The sequence below is a fragment of the Chlorocebus sabaeus genome, chromosome 22 (assembly GCF_047675955.1).
Source record: "Chlorocebus sabaeus isolate Y175 chromosome 22, mChlSab1.0.hap1, whole genome shotgun sequence".
NCBI classification, from domain to species: Eukaryota; Metazoa; Chordata; class Mammalia; order Primates; family Cercopithecidae; genus Chlorocebus; species Chlorocebus sabaeus.
Window position 1 is genome coordinate 42,844,449 of NC_132925.1, and position 14,774 is coordinate 42,859,222.

The window sequence follows — 14,774 nt, forward strand, 5'->3', positions numbered from 1 at the left end:
AATGAAATGAAGCGAGAAGAGAAACCAAAAGAAAAAAGAAGAAAAAGAAATGAACAAAGCCTGCAAGAAGTATGGGATTATGTAAAAAGACCAAATCTACGTCTGATTGGGGTGCCTGAAAGTGAGGGGGAAAATGGAACCAAGTTGGAAAACACTCTTCAGGATATCATCCAGGAGAACTTCCCCAACCTAGTAGGGCAGGCCAACATTCAAATCCAGGAAATACAGAGAACGCCACAAAGATACTCCTCGAGAAGAGCAACTCCAAGACACATAATTGCCAGATTCACCAAAGTTGAAATGAAGGAAAAAATCTTAAGGGCAGCCAGAGAGAAAGGTCGGGCTTCCCTTTGTGGGTAACCCGGCAGAAACTCTTCAAGCCAGAAGAGAGTGGGGGCCAATATTCAACATTCTTAAAGAAAAGAATTTTAAACCCAGAATTTTATATCCAGCCAAACTAAGTTTCATAAGTGAAGGAGAAATAAAATCCTTTACAGATAAGCAAATGCTTAGAGATTTTGTCACCACTAGGCCTGCCTTACAAGAGACCCTGAAGGAAGCACTAAACATGGAAAGGAACAACCGGTACCAGCCATTGCAAAAACATGCCAAAATGTAAAGACCATCAAGGCTAGGAAGAAACTGCATCAACTAACGAGCAAAATAACCAGTTAATATCATAATGGCAGGATCAAGTTCACACATAACAATCTTAACCTTAAATGTAAATGGACTAAATGCTCCAATTAAAAGACACAGACTGGCAAACTGGATAAAGAGTCAAGACCCATCAGTCTGCTGTATTCAGGAGACCCATCTGACACGCAGAGACATACATAGGCTCAAAATAAAGGGATGGAGGAAGATTTACCAAGCAAATGGAGAACAAAAGCGGGGGTTGCAATACTAGTCTCTGATAAAACAGACTTTAAACCATCAAAGATCAAAAGAGACAAAGAAGGCCATTACCTAATGGTAAAGGGATCAATTCAACAGGAAGAGCTAACTATCCTAAATATATATGCACCCAATACAGGAGCACCCAGATTCATAAAGCAAGTCCTTAGAGACTTACAAAGAGACTTAGACTCCCATACAATAATAATGGGAGACTTCAACACTCCACTGTCAACATTAGACAGATCAACGAGACAGAAAGTTAACAAGGATATCCAGGAATTGAACTCATCTCTGCAGCAAGCAGACCTAATAGACATCTATAGAACTCTCCACCCCAAATCAACAGAATATACATTCTTCTCAGCACCACATCGTACTTACTCCAAAATTGACCACGTAATTGGAAGTAAAGCACTCCTCAGCAAATGTACAAGAACAGAAATTATAACAAACTCTCTCTCAGACCACAGTGCAATCAAACTAGAACTCAGGACTAAGAAACTCAATCAAAACCGCTCAACTACATGGAAACTGAACAACCTGCTCCTGAATGACTACTGGGTACATAACGAAATGAAGGCAGAAATAAAGATGTTCTTTGAAACCAATGAGAACAAAGATACAACATACCAGAATCTCTGGGACACATTTAAAGCAGTGTGTAGAGGGAAATTTATAGCACTAAATGCCCACAAGAGAAAGCAGGAAAGATCTAAAATTGACACTCTAACATCGCAATTAAAAGAACTAGAGAAGCAAGAGCAAACACATTCGAAAGCTAGCAGAAGGCAAGAAATAACTAAGATCAGAGCAGAACTGAAGGAGATAGAGACACAAAAAACCCTCCAAAAAATCAATGAATCCAGGAGTTGGTTTTTTGAAAAGATCAACAAAATTGACAGACCACTAGCAAGACTAATAAAGAAGAAAAGAGAGAAGAATCAAATCGACACAATTAAAAATGATAAAGGGGATATCACCACCGACCCCACAGAAATACAAACTACCATCAGAGAATACTATAAACACCTCTATGCAAATAAACTGGAAAATCTAGAAGAAATGGATAATTTCCTGGACACTTACACTCTTCCAAGACTAAACCAGGAAGAAGTTGAATCCCTGAATAGACCAATAGCAGGCTCTGAAATTGAGGCAATAATTAATAGCCTACCAACCAAAAAAAGTCCAGGACCAGATGGATTCACAGCTGAATTCTACCAGAGGTACAAGGAGGAGTTGGTACCATTCCTTCTGAAACTATTCCAATCAATAGAAAAAGAGGGAATCCTCCCTAACTCATTTTATGAGGCCAACATCATCCTGATACCAAAGCCTGGCAGAGACACAACAAAAAAAGAGAATTTTAGACCAATATCCCTGATGAACATCGATGCAAAAATCCTCAATAAAATACTGGCAAACCGGATTCAGCAACACATCAAAAAGCTTATCCACCATGATCAAGTGGGCTTCATCCCTGGGATGCAAGGCTGGTTCAACATTCGCAAATCAATAAACATAATCCAGCATATAAACAGAACCAAAGACAAGAACCACATCATTATCTCAATAGATGCAGAAAAGGCTTTTGACAAAATTCAACAGCCCTTCATGCTAAAAACGCTCAATAAATTCGGTATTGATGGAACGTACCTCAAAATCATAAGAGCTATTTATGACAAACCCACAGCCAATATCATACTGAATGGGCAAAAACTGGAAAAATTCCCTTTGAAAACTGGCACAAGACAGGGATGCCCTCTCTCACCACTCCTATTCAACATAGTGTTGGAAGTTCTGGCTAGGGCAATCAGGCAAGAGAAAGAAATCAAGGGGATTCAGTTAGGAAAAGAAGAAGTCAAATTGTCCCTGTTTGCAGATGACATGATTGTATATTTAGAAAACCCCATTGTCTCAGCCCAAAATCTCCTTAAGCTGATAAGCAACTTCAGCAAAGTCTCAGGATACAAAATTAATGTGCAAAAATCACAAGCATTCTTATACACCAGTAACAGACAAACAGAGAGCCAAATCAGGAATGAACTTCCATTCACAATTGCTTCAAAGAGAATAAAATACCTAGGAATCCAACTTACAAGGGATGTAAAGGACCTCTTCAAGGAGAACTACAAACCACTGCTCAGTGAAATAAAAGAGGACACAAACAAATGGAAGAACATACCATGCTCATGGATAGGAAGAATCAATATCGTGAAAATGGCCATACTGCCCAAGGTAATTTATAGATTCAATGCCATCCCCATCAAGCTACCAATGAGCTTCTTCACAGAATTGGAAAAAACTGCTTTAAAGTTCATATGGAACCGAAAAAGAGCCCGCATCTCCAAGACAATCCTAAGTCAAAAGAACAAAGCTGGAGGCATCATGCTACCTGACTTCAAACTATACTACAAGGCTACAGTAACCAAAACAGCATGGTACTGGTACCAAAACAGAGATATAGACCAATGGAACAGAACAGAGTCCTCAGAAATAATACCACACATCTACAGCCACCTGATCTTTGACAAACCTGAGAGAAACAAGAAATGGGGAAAGGATTCCCTATTTAATAAATGGTGCTGGGATAATTGGCTAGCCATAAGTAGAAAGCTGAAACTGGATCCTTTCCTTACTCCTTATACGAAAATTAATTCAAGATGGATTAGAGACTTAAATGTTAGACCTAATACCATAAAAATCCTAGAGGAAAACCTAGGTAGTACCATTCAGGACATAGGCATGGGCAAAGACTTCATGTCTAAAACACCAAAAGCAATGGCAGCAAAAGCCAAAATTGACAAATGGGATCTCATTAAACTAAAGAGCTTCTGCACAGCAAAAGAAACTACCATCAGAGTGAACAGGCAACCTACAGAATGGGAGAAAATTTTTGCAATCTACTCATCTGACAAAGGGCTAATATCCAGAACCTACAAAGAACTCCAACAAATTTACAAGAAAAAAACAAACAACCCCATCAAAAAGTGGGCAAAGGATATGAACAGACATTTCTCAAAAGAAGACATTCATACAGCCAACAGATACATGAAAAAATGCTCATCATCACTGGCCATCAGAGAAATGCAAATCAAAACCACAATGAGATACCATCTCACACCAGTTAGAATGGCGATCATTCAAAAGTCAGGAAACAACAGGTGCTGGAGAGGATGTGGAGAAATAGGAACACTTTTACACTGTTGGTGGGATTGTAAACTAGTTCAACCATTATGGAAAACAGTATGGCGATTCCTCAAGGATCTAGAACTAGATGTACCATATGACCCAGCCATCCCATTACTGGGTATATACCCAAAGGATTATAAATTATGCTGCTATAAAGACACATGCACACGTATGTTTATTGCAGCACTATTCACAATAGCAAAGACTTGGAATCAACCCAAATGTCCATCAGTGACAGATTGGATTAAGAAAATGTGGCACATATACACCATGGAATACTATGCAGCCATAAAAAAGGATGAGTTTGTGTCCTTTGTAGGGACATGGATGCAGCTGGAAACCATCATTCTTAGCAAACTATCACAAGAACAGAAAACCAAACACCGCATGTTCTCACTCATAGGTGGGAACTGAACAATGAGATCACTTGGACTAGGGAAGGGGAACATCACACACCGGGGCCTATCATGGGGAGGCGGGAGGAGGGAGGGATTGCATTGGGAGTTATACCTGATGTAAATGACGAGTTGATGGGTGCAGCACACCAACATGGCACAAGTATACATATGTAACAAACCTGCACGTTGTGCACATGTACCCTACAACTTAAAGTATAATAATAATAAATAAATTAAAAAAAAGAAAAAAGGAAAAGAAAAGAAGCAGAATTGAGTCTAATCTGTAATACCAGAGGTATCCTCTGAGAATAAACTGAGCCTTTCCAGATTCAAAAAAAATAAAAAATAAAAAAATAAAATAAAATTGAGTAGATTCCTTTAGTTTTCTCCTCCTCTGTATTGGGAAAATGATGAATTTCAAATGAGTGTAGTGGCTGGATACTTCTGCTTTGCCAGTGAAGGATGTTCTGTGGAGCGTGGCTTGTGCTAGCACAGTTCCTTGTGCGTGTCATAGTAGCTACTAAATGAGGGATGGTTGTTTTGGGAGTATGACAGCATTCAGAGTGACAGAGAAACCTTGTTGATTAGGCAGGATGGTGTGTAGTGTGGGGTATTCAGTTTTATGATTTCTTCTCACATTCTGTAGTGATATTCCAATTCTCTCTATATAAAATTTTAAGGAATTCATCTGTTTTATAAGTCGAAGGTTTTTTCCCTTAGACTGTAATGAATTTTTATTTATTTATTTTTTTGAGACAGAGTCTCGCTCTGTCGCCCAGGCTGGAGTGCAGTGGCCGGATCTCAGCTCACTGTAAGCTCCACCTCCCAGGTTCACGCCATTCTCGTGCCTCAGCCTCCTGAGTAGCTGGGACTACAGGCGCCTGCCACCTCGCCCGGCTAGTTTTTTGTATTTTTTTAGTGGGGATGGGGTTTCACTGTGCTAGCCAGGATGGTCTCGATCTCCTGACCTCGTGATCCACCCGTCTCGGCCTCCCAAAGTGCTGGGATTACAGGCTTGAGCCACCTCGCCCGGCCACTGTAATGAATTTTTAATGAATAAACTTATGTTACCACTTAAGAGAAAAAATGGCTAAAGTAAGTATGAACCATATGAAAATTAGGTTGGGTCATCTGAGATCTTTAAAACTTTGCAATTGGCTTTAGAGATTTAAAAATCATAGTTGTACATTTTGAAATGTCTTTATTAAACAGTAAGGTGCTGAAAAGACAAATACCTTTTGGGAAGCCGGTCATATCCTATTGTGAACTTTAGTTCAAGAAGTAGAATTTTTTAGTTCTTTCACTGTGAATTCATTTGAAGCCAGATAATGGCTGTGAGCCTCCTAATGTTCTTTCCTTGCCTTAGGGTTCACTTTCTCCCTACGTTGCTACCTCCAGCCAGGAATACTATTTTAGGCTTACCTGCGTTTTGGCTTTAGTGTCTAGCAGTCTTTCCCTTTCACTCTTTCGGGATATTTTCTGATTACTAGAGTAACAACTTAAGCTATAACCCAATTATTGAGTACTTGTAATTGCCAGGTACTTTACTGACATTATCATTAAGCTTTCTAACAGCTCCGTGAAGGGCTATTAAATAGCGCTCTTTTCCATTGCTGGGGCAGACACACAACTCACATTAGCTTAAAGAAAAATGGGTATTTTGAAGGGTAGTGGTGGAGCTGCCCTCACAGATGTTGTCAGGAATCTTTCTTGTTTCTACATTCTCTTACCTTTTGCAGATAGATACTGTCTACAGACTTGAAAACACTACACAGACAGCTCTAGGCTTACTTCAGTCCAACTGAGCAACTCCTCTCCATGTCTCAAGAACAAGACATTGTCTTTGCTTGTGTAATTGACCATTTCTAGACTAATTAAACGTCGTTGTCAGAGGAGATGAGGTACTCTTATTTGGCCAAGACTGCATCACGTGTCCTTACCCCTTTGAGCTTTACCACAGCCAGACAGAATGGAGCTGAAGGTAATTCCCCAAAGGGAAAGAGGGAAGGGATGCTGGGTAGTGCTATCACTACCCTATTTTACAGATAAGGTAATTGAGACTTAGGAATGTAAAGCAGATCCTTCAACATCACAAAAATAGTAAATGATATATCTCAACCACAATCTTGGATTCAGGAATTGCATTATTATCTGGTAAAAAATGACTGCTGCTCTTTACCCTTAACCCCTTTCTTGGCAGCATGTGTTCCTAATTCTCCTAATTATTTTCACTTTTTATGGAGAGAGAAATGAACTGGGGAAGAGAATGAAGGGAAATACCACACCTCTCTTTTATTGGTTGACAATGATGAGGAACAGAGTATATGTGAATCCTAGAATTGATGGGACAGCATTGTCTCATTGGAGGCTAGGTGTTTGAAAGGGAGAGGGTATGGCAGGGAAATGCAACCAACCTGTAGCTACTAAACCAGTTGGGGGAAGGAGATAACCTGGGTATTCGATTTTCCTATTTTGTCTCATTACTGGCATCACATTCCTTTTCTCCTGCTTATGGCAAAATGTACAGCTTTTCAGCAGCATATATGTTAAATAGGCTCTTGTGAACTGGCCTAGGAACCTAATTACTGTTATTGTACAGTTTCTGTGGGAAAATGAGATCTGGGTGCAATAAGCTTTGGGAAATATACCCAATACATAAGTTATGGATTATCTGATCAGTTATCTAAAAAAGTTGGGATCTTCATCCTCTAGAGTGTGGCTGTGTTGGGGAAGTGAGAAAGGGTGAATTGGGAGATTAACTCTGAAGAAAAGGGAATAAAGATGTCAAAGGCAAACTTTGCTTGCTCTGTGTTTTATCTAAGTCGCTCATGGTGTAGTTACCAGTGGCTTCTTAAAATGATCTCAGATTCTTCTTTAGGTTACTGTTGTGAGTTACCGTCATCTGGCATATTTCATATTAATAAATATTTTCCTTTTTAATGATGTTAAAATTTGTGGCTAAAATGGATCTTTTATTCATAGGATGATTTATTCATGATTTGGCGCTTCACCATTGGAGGGTAATTGAACTTCCTGGTAAAATGCTACATGTGGTGGACATTCAGTGTTACTGAGCCTTCATTCTTATCTCCTTACTCTCCCACTAGTGGCAAAGTCTTTTGTTTTCATCTTGTTTTCTATGAGACATATTTGGTGATAATACAATTCATAAGATATGCTCACTCTGTTAATGTTGAGCCTCTCTATTTAATATATTTTTTTCATTTTTAGAGATGGGGTTTTGCTCTGTGCCCAGGCAGAAGTGCAGTGGCACAATCAGCTCATAGCATCCTTGAACTCCTGGGCCTACGTGATCCTCCTGCCTCAGCCTCCTGAATAGCTGTGACTATGGGTGTGTGTCACCACACCTGGCTAATTTAAAACAATTTTTTGTAGAGATGGCATCTCACTTTGTTGTCTAGACTGGTCTCGAACTCCTGGGCTCAAGTAGTCCTCCTGCCTCAGCCACCCAAAACATTGGGATTATGGTGTGAGCCACTGTGCCTGGCCCTATTTAATATTTTAAAGTTTCAACACTTTATTTTAGAGAATAGAATTCAATGTGGAAGGCTCTATTCCAAAACTTTTTTTTTTTTGAGATGGGGTCTCGGTCTGTCACTCAGGCTAGAGTACAGTGGCAAGATCTTGGCTCACTGCAAGCTCCACCTCCTAGGTTCAGGCCATTCTCCTGCCTCAGTCTCCTGAGTAGCTGGGACTGCAGGCGCCCGCCACCACGCCCGGCTAATTTTGTGTGTGTGTGTGTGGTTTTTTTTTTAGTAGAGACGGGGTTTCACCTTGTTAGCCAGGATGGTCCTGATCTCCTGACCTCATTATCCACCTGCCTCGGCCTCCCAAAGTGCTGGAATTACAGGCGTGAGCCACCACGCCCAGCCCAAATCATTTTTTTATATTTGGCAAATTTAACAGTAGATTAGAGATGGTATGTCCTATTAAATAACTTTTCTGCACCCAGGAAAGCTGTTCACTGGGCAAACATGACTACAAAGGATAAGCAGAGTTTCTATGTATAGTGGTACAATTATAGCATGAAAATTACATGTAATATGTAATACAAATAATATATCAGTTCATAAATCAGTTTGCAATACTAAATCCTTTGCTATATATGTACCTTGTCATTTAGCATGCTACATTTTATGTATATATCTTGGTTTGTAAATCACTGTGATAAGCACATCCCCAGTAATTATATGGTAAGCTCCTGGCAGGCAGGTCCTTTATCTTTGACATCAGAGCCTGTGAAGTAGAATGCTGGGTCTGTGCTAGGTGTTCTCTCTGCTGAGAGGAAGATCTTTGCTATTACTAGTTATTTAGTTTGGTGCAACAGGCCAGAATTGTCCTAATAATGTCAGTGTTTAATTGGTGATATGTAAAATTTCTTTGACAGTTTGTAAATAAAATTAGATACCAGAAAAAAAGTTTAATGTGTAAAACCATTTATTCATTTTGTTGGATGTAGGAATCACTTGTGGAGTGGCTTGGACACATTATAGAATTAGCTTTATAGCAAAGAGATTAGAAGGGGTAAATTTCCTGTATCTGGTATTTGGACTTCTGCCAGTCTTACCTGTTAAGTTATACTTGACCCTAAAGAAGTTCCTAGTGGGTGTGCCAGGGAGGAGAACCAAACATGTAATGAAATTGGATAAATTCCTCAGGTAAAAGAAAAGCAGTAGCAATAAAGACCAAACCCCATTGGCACCAAAACCCGGAAATGGAATGGAGCTAGACAATATAAAGGAAATTAGAGCAAAGTAGGAAAAACCTTGGCGATTTAAAAATTGTGCCCAAGGTAGAGAAAAGAGGAGAGAGTGTGTGTTTGTATGTGTGTCTGTCTGTGTGGGAGTAATGACAGTGATAAAGGGAGAGCAGACAAGTCTTTGAGACCTGCATAGCCATTCTCGAGGTACTCACTGTGAAGGTGAGTAATTCTACATGGCTCTTGAGAACATCCCTCTCTTAAGGACATGTCGAAGATTTACTGACCTGAACCCTAAATAAAGCCTTCTGGAGAACAGTAACTAGAAGACAAGTGAAGTTCTACTCTTTTCTGTCGTTTAGTTAAGTATTTATTGAGCTGCTGCTTCGTGTAGATACCACTAAGCTGTGCAATTACTGGTGCATGATATACTCAACAAATTAGTGTATAAATTAGTAAAAGAATGATGCCACCTTTGCAGTCATTTATTCACTGAGCACTTCTTGTTTACTAGACACAAAATATTCTAAGTGCTAAGAGTATAATGGTGAGCTATACAGAAATCATCCCTGCTCTCATGGAGTGTGTATATTAGTGAGAGAGACATTGCAACAAAAATATATTAATATACAATTACAAATTGGGTTAGTTTGTGAAGAAAACTAACAGCTGCTATGATATACTGTAGGAGTGGGATCAGTTTAGATTGTGTGTTCTGGGAAGGACTTTCAGTCTAAGAACTGAAGGATATGTAGGAATTAGCCAGGTCAGAATTGGAGCACTGGGGAAGACAAAATCATGAAGTTTCTCAGTTTGGGAGTGGGAGGGCTGGAAGTGGGTTGGTATCCTTGGGGATCTGAAATAAGGCCAGTGGGTGGCTGGAATGTAGAGAGGGAGGAGTAGAGTTGTACAAAATGAAGTGGAGTGTTTGGGAGGGCTTCCAGAAGATAACTGTAATACAGGTTCCAAAACTCTCAAGTTTCATTACTCTTAATTTAGGGAATAAAATAGAGATTGATTTGTGGCTTGGAAAAAGTGAAAAAACATTGGTGAATTTGGAATAATTGGTTAATCTATACTACATGGAAGTTGCTATTGTATTGTGGAAAAAATGTGGGCCTTGGAATCAACTAACTTCATCCCATCTTTGCTTCTTAATGGTGTGTGACTTTGGATAAGTTACTAAGCCTCTCTGAGTTTCTTTTCTTTCATTTGTAAAGTGGAGATAATAGTGCCCCTTTATTGTGAGAATGAAACTAAATATGTAAAATACTTAGCAAAGGGCCTAGCTTATACTAAGTGGTCAGTAAACTACGTGTTGCTATTACTCTTACTACTATTTCTCTTCTTTCTCCTCAAGGCAGATAGACATCTGCCAGATTATCTATAAAATATTCACTAGGTGAACCTGATGAACACAGCAAAAGCATGCACAAACTGGCATGCCTGTAATGACTTTAGACTATTTTATGGGTAGTCCTCAGTGAAGTGGTGGGAGTATTTCAATCTGTCCCATGATTGTTGAAAAAGCAGAATTTTTTCCATCACAAACATAAATGGAACTGTATGTACTCTGGGAAAACTAGCTTTGCATTTCAAATAAAGCATTACAAAGCTAAATTTACTATGAAAAGCCATAATGTTATAGAACACACTATAGCCTTTTCAGAGAGAATCTTGCAACTGTAGTAAAATAAAGACTTCCTGAAAATGCTCACATGCCATGTTAAAGACATAGGGTTTCCTTTATTTTACATACAATTGTCTAGTTACATTTAGCACAAGTAAGATAAACCATTTGGGATAAACTGTCATGTAGGTGTCTGTGGCTGACTCTGTTATTAATATGGAAATACAGTAAGACTCTGACACAATACAAAAAATGGATTCTAAAACCTTCAGTCGTATTAATGAAGGGTAATCAAATAACTCCTAGCTAGCCAGTTGGGAGTTCCTAGGGTGTGGAAGCCAATTACCAATTGTCTTCAGGTTATTGAGGTTATTATGGGGTATATTTGAATGCTAATGACATGTCAAATAATTTTGATAATGACAGTGAAGATTTTTTTTGGAAAGAGAAAATCATTTGAGAAAGCATATTTTGGCCTTTGATTTAGATATTAATTTGTAGAAAAAGGCAATATGCTATGGCTAAATTAATTTGACTATGATCCTTAAGAAGAGATACATTTTACTTTGTGAACACTATATATACACATATAGAAAACTAAAACAAAAGTTTTATGAAACAATATGTATTCCAATACTTTGTTATATTTTACTTCAATTTCTGGAAAATGCTGTAGTTCACTAAACTAGTTTTATGACATAGTGGTTTACAACTTGCACTTTGAAAAACGTTGCCCTAAATGAGTGTGTATTAAGTGATGCTTCAGAAAGGAACAACCAGGCTACTCTAGAACCATAAGATCAGAACTATTTCACCGCTAGTATATCCCATACCACTAGTAATAGATGACTAGTAGGTGCCAAGCCCATTTGGCAACCTGGGATGGTCTTTTAAAAGGGATTCATATATATATATGTCACATGTATATATTCACACACATATTTACTTGCTTACACACAAGCTCTCACAGGAAGGATACATAAGAAATTATTACTAACATGGATTGCCCAAGGGAAGGAGAACTAGGTATCTGGGCAAGAGTGATAAGACACTTTAAGTGCCGTATACCCTTTTATTTTTCATTCTTGTTAAATTTGAATCCTGTGAACTTATTTATTCTAAACATTAATAAATTCTGCTTCTATGTTATTCAAGAAAGAAAACAGTAAGGTGACCAGTATGGATCAGAGTTTTACAGTAAAGATTACTGTGTTGGCTGGGCGTGGTGACTTATACCTGTAATCCCACCACTTTGGGAGGCCAAGGCAGACAGATCACTTGAGGTCAGGAGTTTGAGACCACCCTGGCCAACATGGTGAAACCCCGTCTCTACTAAAAATACAAAAATTAGCCAGGTGTGGTCGTGTGTGCCTGTAATTCCTGCTACTCAGGAGGCTGAGACAAGAGAATCATTTGAACCCAGGAGGCAGAGGTTGCAGTGAGCTGAGATTGTGCCACTGCACTCGAGCCTGGGCAACAGAGCAAGATTCCGTCTCAAAAAAAAAAAAAAAAAAAAAAAAAAAAAAATTACTGTGTAGATTAGCAGAGTCCAGCATAGGAGTGGGGAATTACATCCTGCATGCTGTTTACTGCCCTTGATGTAGACCAGCTATATTGACAGTGCTATGCAATGATGTTTAGGCCACTCATTAAAAAGGGTTACTTTGTGTTTTGTGCTCTGCTTATTTATTGTAGTGGGGTATATACTAGATTCTGGAAAGCTTTTTTTCTAATAGAATATGGTTAATTTTAATGTTTCAATGCTTTTTTTAAAATTTTTAATTTCTAAATTTGTTATTTAGAAGTAATTTCAAACTTACAGAAAAGTTGTATGAGTAAGAAAAGTTCAAATAACACCTGTTCCCATAGTCACCTTTGGTCAACATTTTACCACGTTTGTCTTCTCATTTTATCTACCTACCTACTTAACTATCTGATTTATTTTTTTTCCTGAACCCTTTCTTCATAACTGCTTCAAAGTGTATTTTCTAAAATTAGGGATATTATCTTACTTAACCACAGTACACATGTCAGCCTCAGTAAATTTCTTGTTCATACCATACTTTATCGACTGTACTGCTAACTTTCCTTTTTTGTCACTTGACCCAGGAATATGCTTTATATCATTTTTTTTATTGCTTTTTGGCACAGGATTTGGACTAGCATTAAGAATTGCATTTAGTTGTCATATCTCTTTAGCTGCTTTTTTTTTTTTGGGAGACAGAGTCTCTCTCTTGTCACCCAGGCTGGAGTGCAGTGGCGCAATCTCGGCTCTCTTCAACCTCCATCTCCTGGCTTCAAACGATTCTCCTGCCTCAGCCTCCTGAGTAGCTGGGATAACAGGCATGCACCACCATACCCAGTTAATTTTTATATTTTTAGTAGAGACGGGGTTTCACCATGTTGACCAGGCTGGTCTCAAGCTCCTGACCTCAGGTGATCCGCCCACCTCGGCCTCCCAAAGTGCTGGGATTACAGGCCCCCACCGTGCCCAACCTCTTTAGCTTCTTTTGATTGGCAACATTTCCACTTCCTTTATTTCTTTTTTACAACCCTGAAATTTTTAAAGAATACAGTTTTTCCTTTTTAAAAATAGAATGTTGATCATTTTGGTGTTTTCTTGTGATGAAATTCAAATTATGCATTCTCAGAATATTATATAGCTGATGTGTCTTTCTCAGGATATAACATCTGGAGACACAATATCCATCTAACATTAATGATGTTAGAGAGTACTTGGTGAAGGAGTTGTCTAGCTTCTACTGTATAATATTTTCCCCTTGCAACCAAGAAACAATCCATGGAAAGACATTTTAAAACCATGCGAATATACTGATCCATAAAAATTTCCCCCTAGATTTAACATCCATGATTGTCCTTGCCTGATCCAATCTTTACCATGTTGGTTGCAAATGCTGATTTTTCCATTGCTAGCACTACCTCTACATTTACCAGTCAACACTCAGCATTCTGTTTTAAGCCATAGCCCTCATTTCTACTTTTGCGTTTTTATATAAACTCGTAAATTCCCCCCTCCCATGGTTTATAATCAATTACTGTGTAAAGCAGAGGATTTGATTCTGGGGCATGTCATTGATGACTTCAAGAGGTCAGTGATCACCTTGAAATTGTGTGCAGTCTTCTGTGTTCTGACATCTTTCTAGGGAGAGTGTTCCTTTCATCAGAATCTTGAAAGGGTTCTGGACTCAAAAGTGGGGAACATGTTGAAGGGTTAGACTTTAAGCTGTCTGTAATACTTATAATACATTTGTATATCCATTCCCCTGCTTTTTACCCCTAGTGATAACTGAAATGTTAGAACCATATTGTATGTCCCTCTGTAGTACATTCTATTTTTTGTCATCTGTTTTTAAACCACAACTTAAAATAGTACTGTATTTTGGTTCCTTTAAATTTTTTCCTAGAATATATAATAAATGTTAAGATCTTCATTGCCACCGTAGTAGCAGTTTATGGTGTATGGAACCAGTCTTGTGAAGCAGTGAATTACCTTGATTTAATTTGAAATTTTAAAACCAATGTTTTTTACACTATAGTTTTATTAGCTCTCTGGGAGTGAGCTACATGATGTTGTGCACTGACAATTACCCAAATGTTCTCGCCTTCTCTTTCCTGGATGAGCTTCAGAAGGAGTTCATTACTACTTATAACATGATGAAGACAAATACTGCTGTCAGACCATACTGTTTCATTGAATTTGGTAAGGGCCTGATTTTTTTTTCCTTTTTATTCATCTCCATCCAATCATAAGCAATTTTAAATCTAATATTGGGTGGAGGGGGGACTTCAGCTATCTTGCTTTTGATAGAGTAATTTGGTAAATGATCTATAAATTATGGTAACTTTTTACTTAGATGCTTATTAGAAAAAAATTGTGTTTGAACTGTGAAGGGGATTTTGAGTATTGGTCCAA

At 38.4% G+C, this 14,774-nt stretch overlaps 1 protein-coding gene across 6 annotated transcripts in view; it reads left to right on the forward strand.

The window, feature by feature from the left end:
• The window catches only part of SEC22A (SEC22 homolog A, vesicle trafficking protein), a 77,368-nt gene that overhangs the window by 13,765 nt on the left and 48,829 nt on the right, over positions 1–14,774 (forward strand). For all 6 annotated transcript variants that reach the window (XM_073009771.1, XM_073009766.1, XM_073009770.1 and 3 more), the window contains exon 4: positions 14,398–14,561. In XM_073009771.1, the coding sequence (XP_072865872.1) occupies positions 14,398–14,561 (164 nt within the window). The remainder of the gene's footprint in view (positions 1–14,397; positions 14,562–14,774) is intronic.